Raw genomic sequence first — 24,494 nt, 5'->3', positions numbered from 1 at the left:
GTAAGATGTGACAAAAAATACACGTTAAAACCCAAAGATCTCAGCTTTACCTCGAACCAACAGCGAGGCGTACGATCTTTTGTCCCCTGCTGCGAAGGAAATGGTGCCGGTGTCTTTACGGGCCAGCTGTTTAAACGTCAGGGTGTGGAAGCCTCCTGAAAGCACCTGGATCTCATTGAGCTCGTTGGTATAAAGCAAAGTCTCATCCAAATACCACTTGGCCCCAGCGTAGTCACTGGGAGAGATACGACACCTGAACGTGACCGTGTCCCCCTCCAGACACTCGACGTCTTCCAGTTCATCCAGAATCACCACCTTCTGACCTGCGAGACGGAAAAGACAAAACTCTGACAAACTTGCAGCATACATGACCCGATCAGCACCATTAGATTTTTACCAAACATTTTACTCAGCAATGATAAACGTTGCATTGCAGCACTCATCGTATTGGCATTTCTCCCAGTGTGTTGGTTCCTTTGTTTTACAGTGTTTTCCATCACTGCCTGATATGGCCCAGTTTGATTTAAATGATCCACGCTCACCTTGCACAGTCAGCTGTGCCCGGCTTTGCATGGTGCCAACGTCACATATATAAATATCTGTGTCCGATTTCTCCAGTGAGGTGATGGCGAGCGACAGCACCACGCCCTTCTGCCTGATGACATACTTCCTTCCAGGCCGCAGCTCAATCAAGCCCTTCAGCCAGGTCACACGCTTGGCTGGCTGCCTCGTCTCGCACTCGAGTGTCACCTTTCCTCTTTCTTCTGCTCGAGTGTCTTTCAGCTCCCTGGCAAATGTGTGCTGTAACTCTGAAATGAAAAGGCAGCTTAGTAAAGCCGATCCAGCCATGAAAAGCCCAAAGACATATAAGCGTGGAGACAATATCGATCCTTTCAATCTGCTGCAGCCTGTGTTTTACCACTACCTGTAAATGGTTGCTAACCAAGAATGAATGAAAAGTCAAATCGAGGCTACCTCTGATCTCAAGCTTGGCACGGGAGGCCACGCCTTCGGCCTCACAGCAGTACTCTCCAGAGTCTCGGATAGTGGTGCTTTTGATCACCAACCGTGCCAGATGTTTCTCCACGCTCATCTCATACTTGGGACTCTCCTTGATCAGACGCCCGTTTTTCAGCCAACGGATGGTGACTTCTGGTTTGGTGATTTCACAGCTCAGCTCTGCATCCTCACCAGGCACGGCCTTGACGTTCAACAAGTCCCTGAAGATGTGCACTGGCTTCTCTGTGTGAGAAAGGGCACATTGGCTCGCTCAACATCTTGAAACAACTTACAGTGTAGGATATGTATAATGTGTATAAACTCTCCAGACGTGACCATATCTTAGGAAAGATTATGTACCTTGAACAAAAAGCATGGTCCTACAGGTTAGATCTTTAATGGTGAAGACCACATCTCCAGCGTCAGTAAGTAACGCATCTCTAACTGTCATCGTATACATGCGGCCGCTGTTGGTGAGCTGAATACGGCTGTTGGTAGCCATGAGCTGGCCGTTAATGGTCCAGGAAGGTTTATCGTCAAGATCATGGGAGAGAAGACACTCAAAGGTGCAGGTGTCTCCCTCGAGGACAGCCGTCGTCTTCAAACGCTGGACAATTGTAATGTGTAAGTCTGTAAATAAATACAATCAGTGAATGACCACATATGTCAGCTGAATGCTATACTAACTGTGGATGAGAGCTCAGAAAGGTTTAATGCCACCAACACTCATTAAACATGGTGCAGAGTAAAGGAATAATGACCTTATTTAACTTCTTAAATGGTTTCAGAAATACAAGAGCTTTTACTGATAAACTCGCATAAAACAATTTACCCTGTGGTTTGAGAGCTTATTAGAAATGGCGTTTCTTCTTCTACTCACCATTAGAGATGGACCGATCCGATATTACGTATCGGACATGAAAAAGTGGTATCGGTCCATCTCTACTCACCATGTACTGTGACTTTGGCTTTGGTCTGACTTGTGCCGAGATCACACGTGTACTGTCCTGCATCGTCCTTGCTCAGTGAATGGATGATCAAAGCCATGGACTTCCCAAACTGGAGCAGCTCGTGTTTGTCATCAGCTGTCAGAACTACACCGTCCTTCTTCCAAGCAGGGCTCGCCGTCTCTTTGGAAATCTCACACTGAAGACAAAGCTCCCCTTGCTCCTCTCCAACTGCATCCTCCAGAGGCCTCAGGAACACTGCTGGGCATTCTGGGACACATTACAGGTTAGTCTTTGTGTTGTTATCATTGCAATTTATGTTTCTGAGAAATTTAAGCAACTCCTTCTGTCACTGACCTTTGACCTTTAAGGTGGTTGTCTCAGTGAGAAGGCCCGCTTTGAAGGTAACCCTGCTCTCCTGTGGCCGAAGCTTTTTGATTGTGAGGCTGTGCATGGTGCCCATGTGGTGGATCTTGTTGATGGCGTTGGAATAGAGCCGGACATTATTGAGGAGCCACTCCACATTGGCCACCACGTAGTTGAGTTCACACGAGAAAGTGGCGACGCCATTCTCCTCAATTTCCACCGGTTCAAGGTGTTTGATCAACTTCAGTGTCCGCACTGCAATACAAAGGCTCAATTCATCAACGTGTCCTGAAAAGGCTTCATATTAACGTTTGCATCACACTGAACCTACCTTCTACTTTAACGTGTGCCGAGCTCTGTGACCCTCCAGCCAGACAGCGGTACTGTCCCGCATCCATCCCCGTCAGGCCGTGGATGGTCAGCCCTGCTCGTTTCCCCTCCCTCTTCATGCTGTACTTGTTAGAGGATTTCAGAGCTGTGCGGCCCTTAAACCAGCGCACCACCCTGGGAGATGGGGCGAACTCACAGCTCAGAGTCACAGAGCTGCTCTCTTTTGCCTCCACGTCATCCAAGTGGTGGACCACCTGAAGAGGCCGCTCTAAAAGGGGAGACAGGTTTAGTTCAGCAGCGTGTTTCCATTATTTCACTGGAGAATACCATGTTATCAGTTTGAGGCGGTGTGGGAGATTCACCTTTAACCGTAAGCTGAGCGGTGGAACGACTCTTGCCAGCGACAAAGACCACCGGGCCTGACATGGAGCTTTCTGTGGAGGTGAAGCACAGGCTGTGGAGGGTGGCCTCCCTGTCAATGTCCACTGCCGCGCATGGCTCCATGACCTCACCGTTCAGCGTCCACTTTGGTGGCCTCCCTGATTTCAAGTTGGTCTCTACCTGGAATCGTGCAGGCTCTGGCTCCATCACCTCCATCGATTTCATCCCCCGCACTATGGTGATAGCCTGCTCTGCACGTACAGCATAATACATATTACCTCTACTGCACAGCTCCTGACATCATAGTTTGATTTCATAAGTGTGGGAACCTCACCCTCCACCAGAAGCTGGCAGGAGGTTTTATCATCCTGTGCGTCACATGTATAGGTGTCTTCATCTGACGAGCAGACGTCATTGATAGCAAGCTGCCTGTAGATATCTTGGCTGATTAGCTGATACTTCTTGCTGGGAAGTAGCTCCTTCCTGTTCTTGTACCACCTGACCTCAGCGTTAGGCCGTGACACCTGGCACTCTAGCAGACCTCGGTGGCGATACATGGCGATTTTTACTCTCAGAGGACGCACTATTTGGACTGGAAGCTCTGAGAGTGGAAGAATAAACTCAGGTTTTATGATCTTTATTGTTTTATAAGAGCTATTTCTTGTGTGTTCATCAGGATTTCCTTCATGCCCAGTGTGAGGTATGAATCTCGGGGCTCACCTTGTACCGTGAGGGTTGCACAGGATGAGACCCGCTCTGCCGTGAACCTGATCTCTCCTGCATGTTCTGGTCTGACTGACTTGAAGGACAGAGAATGAGTTTCACCTGAAATCACATTAAACCCAGTATTTTATTCTGCTTATAACCTTTTCCTCTGTTAATTCTCAGAGTTCCCCTTATGGTTCAGGTACCAATGACTGAAGCTCATCAGTTCAAGCAACTATAAGGCTAGCTCCCCCAAAATAAGGCCTACTGCTAAGATAACTGATCTTTTACCTTGGTGTCTGATCTTGATGCTGTCCCCAGGACGGATCCGGCAGTCATCTCTGTACCACCGACCATCCACATCCATCTGGCTGACCTCGCACACGAAGGTTACAGGTTGACGCTCGACTGTGTCGACATCTTCCAGCTCCTTCACGATGTGAATGTCCCTAGCTGGCAGGAAATATCCACACTATGACTCGAAACTTAGTGAAAGTAACCAAAGAGAGCTTTTTGCCACTAAAATATTGGCTAACTGCAATCTGACATATTACTCCATATCATTATTTATTTATTGAACTAAATGGCCTGTATTTGTATAGCTTTCCTAGTCCCTAAGGACCCAAAGTGCTTTACACATCCAGTCATCCACCCATTCACACACACATCCACACACTGGTGATGGCAGCTACATTGTAGCCACAGCCACCCTGGGGCGCACTGACAGAGGCGAGGCTGCCGGACACTGGCGCCACCGGGCCCTCTGACCACCACCAGTAGGCAACGGGTGAAGTGTCTTGCCCAAGGACACAAGGACCGAGACTGTCCAAGCCGGGGCTCGAACCGGCAACCGTCCGATTACAAGACGAACTCCCAACTCTGAGCCACGATCGCCTGAACGAACTAAAATGAAAGACGGTGCGCTGTGACTGTATGTTCTGCGGTTCCATAGCTTTGTTGGGTTCATAACACTGATTAACACCGTCTGTCCAAGTCCAGCAGTTGTTGGACATTTCAACTACAGCATGCACTTCACTGCAGAAACTACAGCCTCTTAAAGACACGTATGAACCTCGAGTTAGTGGTTCAGGTTATCGAAGCCCCGGAGAAAGTCACTGACCTGATTTTGGGATCTAACACAGAGATGGTCTGGGCCATATAAAAACATTCAATCCTGTGAGCATGCAAGTAGTTCTGTCACATTACCTCTGACAGTGAGTCGGCCTGAGGTCTGAATGCCATTAGCTTGGAAGGAGAACAAACCGGCATCTCCCAAAGCCACCCTGTTCAGTAAGAGGGAGTGTTTCTTCCCGTGTGTGCTGATGCGACAGTTGGGTTTAGATTTGAGCTGCGTCCCATCCCTCATCCACACGCCCTCTATGTAGGCTAGGTTAAGAGATACCTCAAAGGAGCAGCTCTCACACTCTGAGACCTCTGCGTCATCCAATCCCTTCACCACCTGCAGACGGTTCTCTGGCAAACACACACACACAGGCGGCGTTAGAGGCCTAAAGGCCTTTGACTCATGGTGAGAACTCTGTTGAAAAAGCACAAATGCATTTAGAAATAAACATACTTGCAGCTGCTACTATTCCTCCAGGCTTATTGTCTCCCATGTCTCTTGTTCTTGGCTGGAGAAGTTTGTTTTCTATCACAGTCAGCAGGCTGCAAATACAAACGTACCCGAGGTGACCCTGAGTCATGATATGTTGTCTAACCGTGTTACAAAAAGAGAAATCAGCTTTTCCACGAACTCATTCAGCTCACAGTTCAGGGGTACAGACATTACTGATTTCTGCATAAGTGCTTAAATCTTTTGGACATCATTGCAAAAACAGATTAATTCCTTTCAGGCTAACCATCAAACCACAACGTCCAAAATGGTAACCCCATCAAACTGATATACATGGCATCAGTGTCTCATGTTGTTGATCCCTGTGATGGCGTGCCAGTCAGTAATGAAGAGCAGAGTAATCTCTGTCACCGCACTTGGCTGAGTTCATCCCCACCAATATAGACTCAGCTGTGATCAAACCTCCATAAGGCAACATGAGCTGAACTCAGAGGAAGGGAAAGCTCTGAAAAGCCAACAAGCGATCGACCGATTGATATGATATTTGAGATCATCAAACACGCCAGCTCCTCCCAGCAGCGCTCCAAGCATAGGCCAGTCTGCTCCATTACATTACCTACAGCTAAAATGGTATTTTATGATGCGTCACACACGCCACTGTCTTTGGAACCAGTTATCTAGATTACCTAATATTTTATCATAAGCCTATTAAAATCTATTCTGCAAAATAAACACCAGAGAAATAAAAACTGAAATCCTTTCAGAGCAATACAGCAAACCAGCTTAATACAACTCTGCAATATAATTCAACTATATTCCAGTGATACTCTATTCAACAGGGTTTCTTGTTGGCTATATTCAACTGCAAAAATAAAAAATATCATTTCTATACACATTTCCAAATTAAAGAAGAATACATAAGCTTACCTGCACCAATGCACCAGCTCTCAAACTAAGCAGGTGATCTATAGGACGAACACATGCCTGCATGCACTGTTTCTGCACCTGTTTCAAAAAAGCAAAACTACTTTATCCAAAGCAAACACGAGCTGGATGAAACCTCCAGCGTGGCCACTGATCCTTTGGGAGTGCTGTGCTGTTTCTCACAGAGCCTTTAAGGTTAACAAGATGCATTTAATCCACCAAAGAGCGTGTCCATGCCTCCTTGTGCATCCCAGTTCCCAAAGTTGACAGGCTATAGTGCTTTCTCTTTTTTTCCTGCTGTTATGGAGCATAGTGCTGAACAGCTGACATATCTCTCCCCACACACTAACCTCCAAAATAGCCTTCTGTCAGTATGAGGGCAAAGATAGCTTTGGCTTTAATGGTGCAAGGCACCATATGCTCGACATCACTGGAACCATGAAAAACAATCAGAATGTAAACAGTGGTCCCAGTGTCTCTGATGGTTTTCCACCGTGCATCAATGAGGGGTTGACCAGCTTAGAAACATGACAACAAAACGTAGATTCACCTTATTTTAAAGCAACCTTTGTATTGCATCAGAAGGTCTGCAGCATTTTCTCTCAACAATGAGACCAAAATGACCGAACAGCATCAGACGAGTCTCTGCATCATGAGGCTGATGGGGTTTAATCGCCTGCTCTGTGCAACCCCGACCCACAGGTTCAAGGTTCAAGGTTCTTTATTTGTCACATGCATCATAGTTATACAAGTATAACACACAATGAAATGTAGCCTGACATGTGCAAAAAAATTGGGGGGGGGGTGTAGAGGAAGAACATTATATATATATATATATATATATATACACACACACACACACACACACACACACACACACACACACACACATTGGGTGCCACAGTGTCTAAAACCTGTTACAGATACAGACGTCAAACAGGTAACAGGAAAGAGGTGGTTTCTTCCACTGTTAATGCTAAAAGGTCATGAAAGATGCATACGTCCTTAAAATCGTTACAAAACAAGTTTGAATGTAGGATTTTCTGTCATCCACACAGGGTCAAAGCATACATACGCACATGTAAAATCAAATCAAGTCCCACCTTCATAAGACACCTTTGGAGCCTCGGGCATAACTCTGGCTGCATATTTCACCACTCATCACGGCCTGGTGGGTTTCCTTTTAAACATAGTCAGTACATTTGAAGTTGGGGTTTTGGGACGGTCCATCAGAGAAGCATCACAGAGCTACATCAGAACAGCTGCAGATCAAACACAAACAACTGGACAAAAGTACCAGTTATTTGGATATGTCACCACTTTGCTGAGAAAGACCAGCCAAGCTGTCGCCCTCCGCTGAGAGGATGTTCAGGAACAGCCCAGAAACCACCAGGGTTAAAGTGTGTCATGAACTCGAAACCGCTGGAACACCAGCGTCACTGTCCACAGTCAAAACAAGTTTTACACAGACTGAGAGGATCCCGACCAAGACAGAAGCCACTGCTCCATAATCGAAGCCTTAAAGTGCAGTTGAAATTTGCAGGCGTACACATGGACAAACCAAATGCCTTCTCCAAAAGATCAAAAGTCAAGCATGGTGGTAGTAGCATTATGCTCTGGGGCTGTTTTGCTGTGAGTAGTACTGGAGGCCCTAAGAAGGAGACCCTCCAAAATCCTCAATTTCACGATGGTTGGATAGATTTTGCTAAGGGACATTTAACCTAATGTTATTTGGGGCGGGGGTTAAGGAAAACACAGAATAAATCCAAACTTGTGCACCAATTCTTGTTTTTTAAAAGTTCAAAGAAATCATTAAAACCTCAAATTACTCTGACATCCATGTCCGTGATTACTGTATGTAACCTTTTGACCACAACTATGGTCTGTGTGGCTGCATCTGGGATCTGAAAAGCTCAGTTTGCCCCAAAAACCAAATACAGGAAACATTACAATGAGACGGTCAAAGCCCAGCAGCCAACCGTGCTTCAGCCTTTATGCTATTGTTTTAACCATTTTTTACGTAGTTCAGATTTGTGGGAATCCCTCATCAAAAAGAAGAAAGCCAGAGCCAGGCAGCATTGTGTAAACCTCAGTCTGACAGACAGTCCCATGTGCCAGTGAAACTGTATCAGCAGAGATTATCTCTGTGGGGCACAGAAAATAACCTGTCATCACTGCGAAGGAGAACGGTGGTCCACAGAAGCCATTCTCAGTTTACAGAAGCTCATTCACTGCAATGTTTAACAGGTAAAATATCGAGTCGGTGTAGGAACAAATATTTCGTTGTATTTCTGACTCGAAGGCTGTCGCTGTTTCTGAAGATGAAAGACGAGCAGCCTCTGATGTCTTGATCCTGTGAAGATGTCCAACAGACGAGCTTTGCATGATGAAATGTGGATCTTTGTGTACAAACTCTAAAAATAGAGTCACGGTAAAGGAACCAAGTCAATGTGAAGATCTGCCGAGGGAATTTAGAACTTGACGAAACAGCTGAACTAAGCCTCTGGATCATGTTGGAAACACTCCCCCTCGTGTGTTTGGCATTTCTTCTGAGCCTGACTCTCTGCACCACACAGAGGCAATAACAAAGAGCACACTGTAGGACTCTGCAGCACGCTGTGATTATTTAAAATGTGGCTCCTGTCGTCGTCTCGGTGCCCTGGAAATGAATTTTACTCTGGCTTTGTGTGTGACACCTAAAGAAAAGAGGATCTCCTTAACCTTCATAACTGAGCGCTACAGCCAGGAAGCCACAGCCTGAACATTAAATGTCCTTGACTGAGCCGCCTTGGCACATCTAATAACAGCTTAGCCTTCAGTCTCACAGCTACAGCCACCAGTTTGACAGGTCAAGGGTCATATTTACATATATATACAAACTGCACCTCAGAGAGAACAGGCCATTCAGAAGTAAGGATGAAGAACCTGCATCTAGATCTTCTTCTTTGTATGGAAGCCCACAGTCTCGGCCTGGCATCCACCCAAACAAACATGACAAAGCTGAGAGGATAAAATCCGACACCAAGCGAGCGAAACGCAGAAAAAGCGAACGCACTGCAGAAGTGGGCGTCCTTGTTCCCACGTGCATACTGAAAAAAAGACCTCCCAACGTTTTGGAAACATTTTACTGACATAGAATTGAAAATCATCAAACTACTGCATTCAATAAAATGTAGGATGCTAATGATTTGAAAACGACTGCGTTCTGTTTACAGGTAACTCCTGCACAAGAGAGAAACTTCACTGATGTGGCTGCAAACACAGGGACTGCAGCTTAATGTGTGTTACTGACGCAGGACAGCGTCAGCCTCACTGAGGGTACAACTCACACACTTCAGTAAAAGACAACAAATAAAAGATCATTTTTTTCCTTTCTTCTTGGTATTTTTGTCTTTAGCTGGTTCTTCTTCTTCCTTTCCTGACGCAGCTTTACTTCTCTTCTTTCCCAGGGGCGTCTTTGCATACCAGCTCTGTTGGAAAAAGAAATCCTTTTATGATTTTAATGTCAGTGACAACAATACTGTCAAAGAATGTAAATGTAAGCAAATCCTAAAGAGTAACTTAACAACCTCTAATAATCTCGTGTCTAACCTTTATATAAAGTGATCCGCAGTACTTTTAGTCTATTTTTAGCCCGAGTAAAGCAGGCTTCAATATTCTGCTTCTCAGCCTGTCGTTGAGTTACTCTTTACATCAAAGACATCCACGTTACCTTCAGGGCCTCCTCCTCCTCCTGGAACACGGGGTCAATCTGGGCTAACGGGGCGATAAACTCGGCTGCAGTCAGCGGTCGTTTTGCCTGCTGGAAGACTCGATGTTTGGTAAGAACGCTCTGAATCACTTGGACGATGTGTCCTGGAGTATAGCCGTCAGAAATCTTTGCCAGAGAACTGAGGTCCAACGCCTCGGTCCCTTCACCTCCGTGTTTTCTGATCAGCTGCTTCCACAGGACTGAAGGCAAACAGAGTCAAGTTTAACACCAACGTCGTCGAAATATCGTTACATTCATTACAAAAACATGACGTTTAATTGTCTTTACTGCGTCTTGAGCCGTAGTCAGGTCTTGGGATGAGGAGGATTTTGCTGAACATTTTGCACAGAGACTTGATCTCGGCGCTGTGCGGGTCTCGAGTCGTTCCTATGATCAGAACGCGATCCTCCCCTTTGATCAGCTTCAGGAACTTGGGCAAATCTTTCTTCAGCCGCTTAGGGTCCAACTATTAACCACATGGAAAAATCAGCTTTACAACATTTGTACACAACGACAATCCCTTTGTCTGCTTTACCTCTTTTTCCTCTTTGGGGATTTTCCTGTAAAACATTTTCTCTGCATCTTCGATCCAGATCACTGAAGGCTGCATCAGTCTCGCAACCTGTAAACGATCAGGAGGAACTTAGCAGGATGCAAATGTTCATGGTGATGTGGGTCATTTCTGCTGCTACGCCAGCTGAACACAAGCCTGTCTTTAGATGCACTCTAGTCTGTGAGCCTCAGCCCTCTTTCTTCCGCCTTATTTGGGTTACACTCACGCTGCATTTTTCTATGCACTGGCTTCTTTATTCTGCTTGACATTAACCAGTTTGTCATGTAAGTTCATTAAGGTTCTGCCTTCATAACTTTGAGTCTTTAAGATAATGACAGAAAAATCTGAATGCAGTCTGATTTTACCTTTTTTAAAGTCTTTAAATCACCAAATTCTTCTCATTTGTGCTGCACACGCGAGATTAAAAGCATTGATTGCGGTTGGCCGTTTCACCTTAAACACCATGTGAAGCATCATGGCGAGCCCGCTCTTGCCTGGGTACTTTCCGGCTGTGTTCAGGGGAGACAGATCAAACAGGCAGGCGCCCGTCTCGTGGCAAACCGCATGGACCAGCATCTTTTTACCCACACCTGTGGGTCCGACCAGCAGGACCGACTTTATCAGAGGAGCCTTCTCGTGTACCACCTGAGAGCCTGAAAGTGACGCGCATGTTATTTCAAACTACAGATGTTTTCTGTCCCGTTGATGTGAAAGATCGGTGCTGGCTTTAATACCTAACGGCAGAACTGCGTACAGAGATATGACTTGTCGCACATCTGACAATGACGGCATGGGCTCAATGTCGTGTTGCCTCAGCGTGGTCCCCAGGTAGCTATAGTCGCCTAGGGAGTATGCAGCAAGTCACCTGTTTGTTAGTTTCACATCGACACAATACAAATGTTCTGCAAAACCATAATCAGTGAATAAATCTCACCTTAACAAAGGCTGGGATATAAAATGATGTAATAAGTTACAGCATTTTATTTAATCTGTACTTAACTGAACTGTGACGTATGAATATAGACAGTCGGTGCAAAATCATCAACATTACATCGAACGACTGCGTGAGATTAGTTTTAGCAACGCGAGCCAGAAGAGGGCAGCACATCCACGCGCCATAGTTTCTACTTAACACAGCTCAGTGGTGAACTTCCTGTGGAGTACCAGCACATCATGCACAAGCACACAAAAACAAGTTACAATTAGACAAAAGCATTTCTGTCACAGTGTGTCGTGTCTTACCCAAGAAATCCTGCAGCTGAACATTACGTGTCTGCTTCAGTAAGCCCTGCTCCACCAGCTCCCGACACAGAGACTGCAGAGTCCTACAGATGTGAATAAAAGATGAAATCTCTTCTGCATTGTGCTGAACATCCAATCAGGCTGCGCGTGACCTCACCGATCAGCCGTCAGGTCTTTTTCCTTTTTCTTCTTCTTTCCACTCTTAGAGCCTTTCTTCTTCTGCAGAAACAAACACAATCAGCAACACGCTTCAAGGAATCAGCGTAAACTGCGGCCGCCGTCTCTCAGTCAGGTACCTTGGCGTTTGCTTTCGTCTTACCGCCCTTGTCTTTATCCACAGACAGCTTCCACTCAGCCAGTTCGTGTCTCATCTGCTCATCGACCTGGTGCGAGCAAAACATCACCAGTGAGTGAGGCAAACCCAAGCATTGCATCGAACTCTCTGTTAAGACCAAACGAAATGTTAATTTAAGGCTAAGCAGAAGCAAACGGGTGTTTTGCTGTGAAATGAGCCAAGAATTGCTTTTACAATGGTGGCTCGTGTGCTGGAGCCTTCGCCGCACCTTCACTCGAATTTCCGCCTCAATGACTTTCCTCTTTTCTTCCTTGATCAGCTCCGGGTCGTGCATTTGGTTAAAGTTTCCGTACTCGCTGCGATTGTGCCAAAAGTCTGAGGATGACAAAGATGCAGACTCTAAGTATGCGCGTGAAAGGTTGGCGCTGCTCATCAGGACGCAGCGTGGGGGAAGCGGCTCGTCACTTGGAGGCTGAAGAAGTCACCTGGATGAGTGACGAAACTGAAAACGTCCAGATGAACAGAACTTACAGAGTTACTTACCTGCATGACTCAGCATGCATCAGGATAAACTGTGATACTCACAAAGACTCATGATTGGCCAAAACAAACAAAAACCTTTACGCTTTGTTGCAAACTGGATGTGAATCACGAGTTTTAGTGTTAAAGGTTTTTAACATTTAAACAAACTGTCAGTGTTTGGCGCTGGACCGTACCTGCGTAGATTTTACTTTCAACTTCGAGGTCCAGCAGAAATGCAGAGGGCAGCATCTTCAGCCCTGCCTCCTCCACCTGATCGTGATGCAGTTACAGCGATGAACACAAAGTGAAGCGTTTGGTTTTGCTTTGATTGAGCTCAATATTTTGCTATATTCTTATCTAAGATACAGTAATAATCATTTTACAGATTGTTCTACTAAATTAAAAACAGCGGTGTCTCCCCACCTCCTCGTCTTCCTTCCTCTTGTCACTTTTCCCCTTTTCCTTCTTTTCTTCTTTTCCTTTAGCTTTGGCGTTGGCCTCTTCTTCTTCTTTTGCAGCAAATTCTTCCAACAACTAAAAAACCCACCAACGCCACTGTTTACGAACAATATTAAAGCACGAATAAAACCTTTAAATCAGACTGGATTCTACCTGCTGAGGGGTCTTTTCAGCAAAAATGAGGGCAGAACCTCCATCTTCTTCATCTGGGTAGTCTGGAAATGTTCCTGTAGCATTGCTAAAACATCGAAGATTCAAACGTGAAACTAAACCCACCAAGTGTGAAAAAGCTCCGTGACCAGAGGGAAAAATCATGGAAACAAACTCTCTGCCAGCTTACCGGCACTCAGTGAACCACTGCTGAATTTGCACCTTCATGCTTTTGCTCATGTCGTCCCCTTCCACATCCCGTAGTTGGTTCATGACATCCACTGTGGCCTTTTGGTAAGCCTCCTCGTGCTCCATCTGTTTTACTCGTGTGGAAGCCGCGATGGCCTGGGCCGTCATTTCCGCAGGGCGTGGCTCCTCATACTTTGGATCCATATTCTAGAACAAAAATTCAGCACTCTAGTGTTTCCTTATAAACATTAAAAAGTATCTTGATGAAGCCGCATTTTACCCACCATTCCCAGAAGAATCATCTCCTCCTCTCTGGCAGTTTTTGTCCTCTTCCTCTGCACGTAGCCCTTCCACACCTGCGAGTACATTCAATTGTACCTGTGAGCATGAACGAGTGCTTGCACAGAAAAAGAAGATGGCACGTGACACGTGGTGTGTGAGTAACGATGGACCTTTTGGATGCAGACTGCAGCGGATTCAGCACTTTCTGCTCCAGGTTCCTTGATCCTGTACATGGTGTTCATATTTAAGTTTTTCATGTTGAACTTTGCCCTTTCACGTCCTTGTCGTGCCCGCTCTGCCACTTGAATAATCTTCACTGCCTCCTCTTGACTCATCTTCTTGGCCATTACAGGCTGTGGGGACAAAAATAGAACAGACAAAAGTACGGGAACACCTTCTGCATGACGCCGGCTCATTAAATGTAACAGTTGTTGCATAAGCGTGTAACAAAATGACAGGAACAAATTAAGCGAGAAAGTTTCAGGGCTTTAAAAGATTTGGCTGCTTTTCCACTCACCTCAGGAGTTTCAGTGACCTCCGCCATTTTCAGGATGTCAGTCAGCATGGCCTTTCTTTGCTGCACCTCTTTGCTGCGTTCACTGTGAAAGTAGCGAGGGATGGGGATCTCGAGGTCGGCCTAACAGGACATCAGAGTAAACAGTGGTTACTATGTTGGCCCTGGGCGCCGGTGTGCAGAAGCTTATTTTGGTTTTATCTTGAACTCAGAAATCAAACGTACAGGTATGAGCTTCAAATCATGAAGCACATCATCCATGTAGTGGTACTCTGAAAACTCTTTCTCCACCATTTCATTTTTCAGCTCTAACACTCTTCCCATCACACTTTCAAGAGCTGAGTGAATAAATCTCCTCTTCTGAGGGTGGACCACCAGGTCATAGGCTTTCTCCAGCTGTCTGAAGATTTGGGTGTAGCGCACAAAAAGCACGGCCAGACGCTGGAAGAAAACGACTCTGTCTTTTTCAGGGCCCGGGGGCTCAGCTGGTAGTTCTTCTTCTAGCAGACAGCTCAGCTCTAACTGGGCATCTGCCCACAGCTGGTTGTATGTCCTGAAAAAGTGGAAGCAATCTGATGAGTTTGTGCCAGAACGAACAGTCTGTGAGTGAGAATCCTGAAAGGTACATAATGCAGGTTAGTGATTGTTCAAAGAATAACAAGAATAAACGATCATGACTTGCAAATGCGAATAACAACAAAGCTAAATATTTAAAGAGCAGAAACCAGCACACGTGTCAGCGCTGCTATTCAGCTGGAGTCTCATTACTCATTGGGATTGACAATAATAATAAGACCCTTTATTTATTCTGTGATCAAATATGCTGCTAAATTTGAAATATCCCTGCTGTGATACTTTCTTTAGTTTGACTTACTGGGCACAGATATTTTCACGTTTTACGCACAACAAGCAAACATTAAACACTCCACAACAACAAGCACGTGGCTTTTGAACAGGTTACCTTTGCGACATATTTAGATAGAAAACGTGTCTCTAACCAAAGAAAGGTCCCACGGAGCCGAAACTAAACCAAGGTTAGCTACAGCTAACGTTAGCTCAGCCTTCAGTGCGTGGTCTGTTTCCATAGTAACAGTAACACAGGAAGTCTGTCCGCGTTGAAAGTCGTGTTTCGCTCCGCATACCCTCCAAAGGTGTCAAGATACCTTTGGGCTCCAGCTGAGCGCCCCAGAAGACAGTGGTTATGTTCAGGTAAAGCTAAGCGATGGGGACCAACACCTGACGCACAGTGCTTCTTCTCCACAATTAATATAAAAACATATAAACATCTACACCAACAACAACAATAAAAACAGTAATGTCATCTTCCTCCTCCTGTGCTTTTTAAACCACCAATAAACATCGAATGACGAAATGCACATCTAAAGCTTCCACATGAGCTCTTTACGCAACTAGGTGACGTGAATGCATGCAAAGTGCAAACGTGGATCTCTGTAAGCACAAATAGAAGCCTGTTAATAACTGATTACACATGAAACAATGAATCAATCTGAAGACTTCACGCATTAATAGATTTGCCTCATTGTTACACTCATACAAACTTTGTATTTTAAACTGGATTGGAGCCACAGTTCCAGCAGCTGAGTCAGCAGGTGTGTCTGTATCAGATGCATCTGAAATGTAGCGACCCACTAATTACACCACTCCGTAACACTGCCACACCTGTAGGTAAAGTTTTAGAGTTATACACGGACATGACTCTGTTCAGCATGTGTGGGAAAAAGCCGGATGGCTGCTCCAGGAGGCGCAATATCTGCGGCGCTTAGGCGGTCACAAGACTTGGACATCGGTGAGCAAAAACATCGGCACGCTGACAGGTCAGCTAGAAGCTCACATGCCCACAGATTCTTCACTTCTCTGCACCCAACATCCAACAAGTCGCTCTTTTTGGAAAAGTGGACACTCGTGCGCTTCCGCGCCACGGTCTTTGTCGGGTTTTTTTCTTTCTTTTTTAATGGAAGTTATAGTGCACGGGGGACTTTTTCAGATCTTCGCCCATTATTGCATCTATAAGAGGGTCGTTTTTATTTGCAAGTAGCCTGTCCCGTTCAACTACAACTAGTGATGTTTTTGGTGCGTAAAGGAGTGGCTCATGCCTAAGTGAGCGAGTGCCACTGGAAGAAATTACACCAAAGATGTCAACATTGCTTTACCACCCACTCAAAATCGATTGTATTACCTTCAAGAAGGTGGCTCCTCGTATAAATAGGAACGCATTATTTCAAGAAAGACGGTGGTGAGCACAGTCTGTTGGCTTTCTCTCCTATCGGATCGGAAGAATTTGCTGAAGACAACTGTGTCCACCCTCCAGGACATAAGCATCTTTAACTCCTAAACTAGTAAGTTTGAAGTTCAATTAAATGCATTTGCGTTACTCTTGTATTAAACAAGGGGAAAGTGGAGATTTTTTAGAAGTTACCTATTTTATCTCCAACATGCAGATTTTATTAATTTTGCTGTAATAATGAAAATGTGAAGGACTTCAAATATCAGTGCTGATTCGTCCCTTCATGTAAATCATAATGCAAACTGTCCAAGTGTGTTTTTGGTCAGTCCAGTCAAACAAATGAGGCATTTCTTTTCGTGTAATGACTTTCGTGTAACAAAACCCGTCTGCTCATGCTTTCAGACAGTAAAGTCATGCAGGTGGAAAGGAAATGGCACGTACTGCTCACTATCTTCTTTCTGCTCATCACTTCGGGTCAGTGTATGGACAGCAAGGAGGACAAGCAGAAAGAACGAAGGACCCTGTTGGATCTAATCTTACAGGTTATCAGAGACAGCCAGCAACGGGAGAAACCCATCTCCAGGCGCTGTAGCAGTGGACTCTTCACTTCAGCACAAGACATGAAGTTCTCCTCCCGGGAAAAGCCTTTCTATGTCCCTAGGCTGGATAACAGTAGACTCTCAGGTAAGCTGATAAGATTTATTTTTAGGTTCTGATGATGAAGGCATAATCCCCATTTTACAGTTGGGGACAGCTGTCAGTGTTCTGGGCAGTGCTGCACGCCTTATTCAAGAGCTTCTTTTAGCTGAATGGAAACTGGTTTGTTCGAGTTAAATTTTGTAATTTTGTGTGTCACTGGTGCTCAGAGAGGTCAGCATCCACATCCGTCTGGCCTCAAGTGTCCAGCTAAATTTAAAGTGGTTTCCATGAACACAATGCAGGTGTGCTTCATTTTGAAGACCTGTTTTCTGACCATGTTTCTTCAACACGTGTTTAACTGACTGTTGGACAGATGGAGATGTGGATAGGCTGATTAAGGTAGGAGGGGCATGGTGATGCTAAACTTGTGAATGAGTCATTCAGTATGATTGGACTCTTTAACGTGAGTGATGAGCGCCCAACATGCACACAGGCGCTGTAGTGTCCTGGAAAGCATCTCCGGTCACATTCACGTCTGCAGACAGAGCAGATAAAGCAGACTGGTTGTGCTGTGTCACGTACACGGCATTGCATCAGTGATACTCTAACTAAAATACTGTTTTGACCGTTATGGAATGAAGAGCCTGTATGAGGAGACTATAAACACTGGACTTTATTTATCTGGGAAGACTATCCAGAGCATGTTACTGAATGTTGCCCTTGCGACATTTAACAGGATTTTTACTAAAACTGAGTCGTCTCAGACATTTCAGTAAATCTGCATTAATGCTGCAACTCTTCAAATATCTAAAACCTGGCAAAGAAGGTGCGCTCGAATGTGATAAAGAAAAGGAATCCAGAAAATCCTTTTATGCAACTGTTTTTATCGCTTTAACAGACTCAGAGAGTAGTCGAGGGCTGTGCCTCACTGGTATGTGTGGGAGTATATTAAGGGCTAAGTTAACATAATGTGCTGTTTATTTCCAATATCAGACTGTGTCCAAAACCACTATCAATTAGATCCTGTCGTAGAGATGTTGTGCAGGCGTTATACAGCTTAAAATCTTGGCTCCAGCTCATGCAGTTGGAAAAGTACCTTTCAGACCACTGACTGGATGGAATTCATCTTTTGAGGATATAAAAAGCAGCACATTAGCAAGCGGTGCGTGCAACGCTACCAAAGATTTGTGGTCACGCAAGGATGGATGTTTTGAACACAACGAGGAGGAAAGAGAAACATCGATAAATCCACTGATGTGTGCGGCACACTCACCTCTTCCTCTACAGCTACGGTTGTTTCAAGAAACACGCCATGAAGCCAGGCACTTATTTTCTAGCTGGTTTTATCTGTTACATTGTTACAGTTTAGGACTGGCAGCTAAAAACAGTGTCGACACATTCACTAATCCTCCACATATGTAGACCCTGAAAACCTGACCCGTGTTGCTCTTATGGGTTGTCTTCTGTCCGTCTTCCTAAATTAATTTTGTAATATTCTCTGTGATTTTTCTTAGTGCATCTAAGTGATTTTCTTCCATATTTATCCCCCCGTAGAGCATTGCACAAATCTCTTGCTGGAGGGTTAATGTAGCTACTTACTTCTTCTGATGGGCATTAAACTCCCATAAAATAATCTCTTTAGCCTGTAAGCATGGCCATTGTGTTGCCTGGATGGACAGTTAATACAAACAGAGGTCCTTGGTGTCTTTATGAATACACAAAATTTCCTCAGAGTGCAAACCGTGGACAAAAACACGAGTGTGTCAATCAGTTGGAGAAAAACTACATTTGGTGCACATCTGAGGAACTTAATAGAGAATGAATAATGTTCATTTATGATTCTGCAGTTGGGACGTGTGCAGTAAAATCCAAAAACATTTCAAAGTTATTAATAATGCAAAGCAGCTGTGCATCGTCACGTAAAGCAGCGACACTGCTGAGATTCTTGAAACATAATGCAGGATGCAGGAGGGAGACTGTTAACACTGACGATCCCTCCGTCACTGTGGTTCATGCATAACTTTGCTCAGATGGTGAGAAGCTAACAGTGAGTTTCTTTTCCAGAAATCTTTTCCAGAGATGCAAACATGAAAGAGAAAATCATTGAGCATTTTGGAGGTAAGAAACCAAAGACGACACTAGGAGCACAAACTCTGTCTCTAATGCAAGACCGTTTGTTTCTGACAACTAACTGTCCCAGCATTGATGGCACTAATCCAGTGCAAATTCCTCCTTTTGCCCCTGTGAAAAAATCCTTTTCTTTCCAAGCCAGCATGCAGTCTGCTCAGGTCATAGAAAACATCACGAACACTGGGGGCTGCAGTAAGTTAAGAAAGGGTTGCTTGTAGGGCAGCAGTGCTGAGAAACAGCACATGGTCTGAAGCTGACAGTATTAAGCTGAAGGCAGCGGCACATTAAGCTGATTATTTGTCTCAGGAACTATGTGCAGGGTTCATGAGTGATGTGAAAATCTGGAAGCTTAAATGTTAGATGTGCTTCTAATTGAAGACTCGATTCCCCTGCACACTAAGGCCAGGTCCAGCTTTAGTTAGCACATGTCTGTTCACATTAACTGTAAGCTTAATTACACCTGCAAATAAGATTCAAAAATGATTGCTTTATCTGATGAGACCTTTTTCTGTTAAGCAGGACCAGTCAAGTTCTCATCGGAGTGCAAAACACACTTTCATAGAGTTTATCACAACACGAGGGACTGCTCGACACCAGCATGTATGTATGACTTCTTCTCCTGTTCTGTTTCTGCTGATGTGCTCGATGATCTCTGCGCTTCCTCAAAACCTGCTTTTACGGGTTTACTGTAACGTCTTAACAGTTTGTTTGGGTTGGAGTTGTCACACTATGACATTTAAATCAACTACCAGTCAAACCTGATCCGAGTTCAGTTTATGAGTGCTAAACTCTGTGCTTAATAAGACAAACTTTATTGCTTTAAACTGTTCTTAAATTATAAAGTCATTTTGATTTGTGGATGAGGGGGATATACACCACCGCTGGCTAACATTTAGGGAGTAAAAACTGTAGTGATTGAGGGATATCGTATCTGTATTTATGCCAGAAGCATAGATAGTAGAGGTGGGAATCACCAAACATCCCACGATACGATATTATCACAATACTTAACGCACGATACGATATTATTGCAATTTTTTAAAATATTTTGCGATATTCAGATTCTGTACATAAAGGTAAACTTCATCAATATTAATTTTATCTAATATCAAAGTCTCACACTCAGTCTTTCTCTCATTTCAGTTTTATTGTTGACAAACTGAACGGTTTGTATTACAGTCTAGTCCAACTTAACTGAAACCATCTGGTACAATTACAGCTATTCTGAACTATGTAATATGAAAACTATGCAGCCCCTTCAGCAACTGAAGAATTTGAAAGTAAATTAAAACAAAATATAATTTTACATTAAATAAAAAAGTTTTAAACGTAATTAAAATAAAACATGTCTTAAATTAAAATAAGTAAACTGTCATGTTTATTTCTGCCAAAAAACAGTTAAACACATTTGGACAGCGTCAGGATTGTTGCTCAGAAAAAGGATCAACGTGCTCTGAAGTCAGAGCACAAACTTTTTCTGTAACAAAATATCGATTTGTGCCGTCCCTGCATCGATACATTATTAGCAAACAAAATATCACGATGCTACACAGTATCGATTTTTCCCCCACCCCTAATGAATAGGGGATCATATCAGAGCGGCCGTCCAAACAGAAGCCTGAATCACTGTCAGCCTTCTCTGTGACAGCGATGTGACCCACGGCCTGCAGTACCACACTAAACTGTGTGATTTACAAGACTGACTGCAGAAATCGCAGCTACACTGGAAATGAATCGTTCACGTTATGTAAAAAAACTGTGAGTGTGTTTTTAAGTTCTTATGCAATCGTTCTTACTTCTGAGATCAAACCTGCGCACACGCAGCATTGAAATAAAACAAGTTTGACACTTGAGCTGTACACGATAACGCCGAGGGTTTCTAGTAAAAGTAAACAGAGCTAACGCGCTGCAGGGATTTCAAAGCTCAAACACGATGTTTTATTATTTGATTCTGTTGTTAAGACAATTTGGTGATGTATTATGAAAATCCCGGTCTTCCTTCTGGGATATTAATGATATGGGAATTATGAGGAAACCGTCCACAGACATCAGTGAGTGCAGACGGTAATGCTGGGTGGTGTGCGTTTGTCACACAATAAATTAGAGTGAGAAGCTCCTCCTCTTCCTGATGCCTTTCACACATGTGACCGAGTCAAACAGGCATCAAACTACATCACATAATCAGGATTGTCCCGAGGTTAAGGAAGTTTATTTAAAGCCTGACAATAGTGAGACAATGCTGGCCAATGGATCACATACAGGATGCTGGGTTGGCCCAGAGGATTGTGGGACGCAGTTCATGTCACGCAGATATTACAGATGTCAGGGTCAGAAAACGGGACTCTGTTTGTATTTCAGGAGTTATCATGTGGCAGCAGCGCTCAGAACCTTCTCTTAGGTCTATTTCTTTTTATATATGTATGTGTATGTATATATATACACAGACATACATACATATAATTGGCTTTTTATCTTTTACCAGTAAGTTAAGTATACTTTACTATAGATGCCACAGCAGAACATGGTTTAACAAGTATTTCACTGTGAACCTGAGACCTCATGTCTACGTTACTATTTTTACCACAAATCAAAACGTTTCATGTTTGTTTTTTACTGATATGGTTACCAGGGAGGCGTTATATTAACATCATGTTTTTCTCCCCAGATTACAAACGATGTGCGAGATTGCTAACACGATTAGCGATGAGTCCACTCTGCATGCAGTCCTAGATATTGCATGTAAGTTTTTCCTGCTTTCCTGACTGTCATCATTTGTTGTCATCATCCTCTGAATAGACAATAAACGAGGTTAAAGAAGACAGAAATATTAATTCAGAGGTCTTTGTTGCTTTTGGTCAGTTTAATTGAATGTGTGATACAGAGCTGGGGGGGGGGGATTTTTCACGTAAGTAGAAATGTTAAATTCAACATTTCTTTACATAAGAAGACTGTATGCTTTGATGACATGCTAGCCTGTCAGAACAGGGTTTAAATTTAGGTCTGTAGTGGAGTGAGAGTCAGAAAGAACAGAGATGCAGATTTTATACATTCAGTTCTCTTTATGCCAAACATGCACATTAGAGCATGTAATTCATGTTGTCAAGCACATGTGAGGAAATGGCACACAGAGATAATAAGACTTCACCCGTGGTCTCCTGCATCCACAACAACAGAGGGGTTAAAGTAAAAATACATACATAACATACATATATATATATACATACATATATATATATATATATATGTATGTATGTGTGTGTGTGTGTGTGTGTGTGTGTGTGTGTGTGTGTGTGTATATAGTCTTTTTCCATGAACGTCACTGCTTCCCGACGTTCGTGGGAGAAACGCCACTCGTGTACTTCCTCACACTAAATCTATTAATACGACCGCTCTCAGGACAGAGGACGGACATCAGTGGAGTAATTTACGACGCTGTCGTTGTCAGGCCTTTTTAAAATTGATCTTCTGTGACAGCAGGTCTGAAGGGTTCACTGCTGTCTAAATGCTGCAGCGTAAACGCACACATTCAGTACAGGAAATTAGCTGGAGAGTGATTGCTCTTACAGTTCATCTCTACAAGTGGTCATCTTGGTTCATTGGATTTTTCTGTAGTGGAGTTGGTGATTATAAATTTGAAGAGGCTGACACATCCCAGGTATTCAGTTTCTCAAGTGAATCAGATAATAAGATCCTGTCGGCGAAATCTGACAAATGTAACAATCAGAGGGAATATTAAAGGATTCGTTATGTCGTCATTCTGGTCATTTCTTAATAGAGATGTTAGCAGAATTACATCGTTGAGTGGAAAACAACAAAAATTTGCATTTGGAGGTGAACGTGGAAGTATAATTAGTTTTCTAGTTTTAGTTTTCTAAATACAGTTCCTGCTTTGCGGGGGCGTCTTAGCCTTCTTCTGTTTGCCTTGCAGGGAAAATCTGATTTGCAAAATTTTAGTAATGAACAAATCTACTGTAGCTAGCCTAGCAGTCGTTAACTGTTAGCAGAGGAGCTTCTGAAAACCATCACGTTTGCAAATAGAAAAGAAATAGAGCGTGGGAGACAGGAAGAAGAAGAAGCAGTGTAATGGCGTGCAGCAGTGGTGCACAAACACGTGGGGTCTGAAAATAGAATAGAATAGAATAGAATTCAACTTTATTGTCATTGCACATGCACAGGTACAGGGCAACGAAATGCAGTTTGCATCCATCCAGAAGTGCTTTAGTGATATAGATATATTACAATATATATTAGCAATAGTATAGATATGTGAGAAAAGGAGCCTGTTCCAGCTGAACTAAAGGATGCCTCAGGGTCACCTGATCCTAACTGTAAGGAAAAGCCTGAACTTGCATGTACGCTGGGGGTGCCTTCATCTATCTCCTGGATCCACAGTGGGAGCTGCTTCCACAGAAGACGCTCTGCCTCCCATTCTACAAACTCTGGGAGCCACAAGCAAACATGCAGTCTGAAAGGATGCAGGAAGGAGTGACGGTTCATCCTCATCAAGGTTTTGTATTTTCTTTTGATTGCAGGTCCCAGAATAACAGAAGAAGGATCGACGTGGTGCCAAGGAAGTGCCTTCAAACCCACAGCAGTCATGAGAACGTGGTTGTGTTTCTAGTGTTTCTACTTTCTGTTGTTCTCGCTGTCATCGACGGACGCCGTTGGTTGTTTTTGAATGGATGTACCTGTATATACCATGTATCTGTAAAGAAATATTAATTTAATATTAAATGCACCTATTTATTGAGAAGGAATGTATATAATAATTTCACAGTCATTCAAAATTTGATTCTTTTTTGGTTATTACAGTTATGGATGAGGAAGAAGCTTCTTCTCATCCATATATAAGACTCCCACTGTTATACTGATGTTACGCTCTGTCATTGACTTCATTACATTTTATTTGGCACTGGAGTGAACTAAAGGATGTGGCTGACATTGAGAATATATGGAATAAGAGCAATGGTGATAATGCACTGCAGTACTGAACAATAAAGAATACTGAAGCACAGCATGTCGCCATCATTGAAGATGAGGGGAAGCTGGTGGAGAGCAGTGTGATGAGCTCAGGATTAAGCCAGCCTCTCCAGTTTGCAGAGGAAACACCGTTCGGTGTCCTGAACGAGACTGCGTTTCATTACAGCTGTTATGCTGTGGGAAAGCCACAGCCAGTGGGTCTTTATGCTCCTTCTGGCCCGAGTATTTCTTCTTCTTTCAGTTTTCAGCACCTTTCTGACGCTCTCTGAACAGGGACCACCATTACTAAACTCTCTCCTCTAACTGGAGCTTGTTGCA

The 24,494-nt window shown here is 43.9% G+C and overlaps 3 protein-coding genes across 11 annotated transcripts in view; 1 reads left to right on the top strand and 2 right to left on the bottom strand.

Moving 5' to 3' along the window:
- The window catches only part of obscna (obscurin, cytoskeletal calmodulin and titin-interacting RhoGEF a), a 40,356-nt gene extending 33,776 nt beyond the window's left edge, over window positions 1-6,580 (bottom strand). For 5 of the 7 annotated variants that reach the window (XM_026160283.1, XM_026160284.1, XM_026160288.1 and 2 more), the window contains exons 1-14: window positions 6,229-6,579; window positions 5,305-5,393; window positions 4,935-5,201; window positions 4,020-4,181; window positions 3,744-3,848; window positions 3,358-3,624; window positions 3,005-3,274; window positions 2,644-2,910; window positions 2,304-2,567; window positions 1,950-2,216; window positions 1,360-1,629; window positions 976-1,242; window positions 543-809; window positions 51-323 (exon numbers count right to left, since the gene is read on the bottom strand). In XM_026160283.1, the coding sequence (XP_026016068.1) occupies window positions 51-323; window positions 543-809; window positions 976-1,242; window positions 1,360-1,629; window positions 1,950-2,216; window positions 2,304-2,567; window positions 2,644-2,910; window positions 3,005-3,274; window positions 3,358-3,624; window positions 3,744-3,848; window positions 4,020-4,181; window positions 4,935-5,201; window positions 5,305-5,344 (2,986 nt within the window). In that variant the 5' untranslated portion in view covers window positions 5,345-5,393; window positions 6,229-6,579. Of the gene's footprint in view, window positions 1-50; window positions 324-542; window positions 810-975; window positions 1,243-1,359; window positions 1,630-1,949; window positions 2,217-2,303; window positions 2,568-2,643; window positions 2,911-3,004; window positions 3,275-3,357; window positions 3,625-3,743; window positions 3,849-4,019; window positions 4,182-4,934; window positions 5,202-5,304; window positions 5,394-6,228 lie in introns of those variants that run through there. The other 2 variants (XM_026160282.1, XM_026160286.1) reach the window with 2 other exon arrangements.
- A 2,756-nt stretch (window positions 6,581-9,336) lies between these two features.
- On the bottom strand, window positions 9,337-15,260 carry LOC113016492 (dynein regulatory complex protein 11). Its single transcript, XM_026159358.1, has 19 exons — window positions 15,144-15,260; window positions 14,408-14,735; window positions 14,186-14,305; window positions 13,839-14,021; window positions 13,671-13,742; window positions 13,388-13,593; window positions 13,201-13,285; window positions 13,012-13,122; window positions 12,783-12,858; window positions 12,335-12,441; window positions 12,068-12,154; window positions 11,929-11,990; window positions 11,772-11,854; window positions 11,264-11,371; window positions 10,983-11,182; window positions 10,512-10,598; window positions 10,265-10,442; window positions 9,938-10,176; window positions 9,337-9,695 (listed from the first exon to the last, which is right to left on the bottom strand). The coding sequence occupies exons 1-19, from the start codon at window positions 15,152-15,154 to the stop codon at window positions 9,585-9,587; spliced, it is 2,454 nt and encodes an 817-aa protein (XP_026015143.1). The 5' UTR covers window positions 15,155-15,260; the 3' UTR covers window positions 9,337-9,584.
- Window positions 15,261-15,597: 337 nt separating this feature from the next.
- On the top strand, window positions 15,598-24,210 carry alkal1 (ALK and LTK ligand 1). Of its 3 annotated transcripts, XM_026159362.1 has the most exons (6): window positions 15,679-16,539; window positions 16,830-17,111; window positions 19,131-19,184; window positions 19,716-19,796; window positions 21,862-21,935; window positions 23,729-24,210. In XM_026159362.1, the coding sequence occupies exons 2-5, from the start codon at window positions 16,841-16,843 to the stop codon at window positions 21,924-21,926; spliced, it is 471 nt and encodes a 156-aa protein (XP_026015147.1). In that variant the 5' UTR covers window positions 15,679-16,539; window positions 16,830-16,840; the 3' UTR covers window positions 21,927-21,935; window positions 23,729-24,210. The 3 variants fall into 3 exon arrangements, with proteins under 3 accessions (XP_026015145.1, XP_026015146.1, XP_026015147.1); XM_026159360.1 differs by lacking the exon at window positions 21,862-21,935 and having other exon boundaries at window positions 15,598-16,539; window positions 19,713-19,796; XM_026159361.1 differs by lacking the exon at window positions 21,862-21,935 and having other exon boundaries at window positions 15,664-16,539.
- The last annotated feature ends 284 nt before the right edge of the window (window positions 24,211-24,494 follow it).

The sequence above is a fragment of the Astatotilapia calliptera genome, chromosome 23 (genome assembly GCF_900246225.1).
Source record: "Astatotilapia calliptera chromosome 23, fAstCal1.2, whole genome shotgun sequence".
Lineage (NCBI taxonomy): Eukaryota > Metazoa > Chordata > Actinopteri > Cichliformes > Cichlidae > Astatotilapia > Astatotilapia calliptera.
The sequence above is the reverse complement of the archived record's forward strand: the minus strand, read 5'-3'. Positions and strand labels throughout refer to the sequence as shown.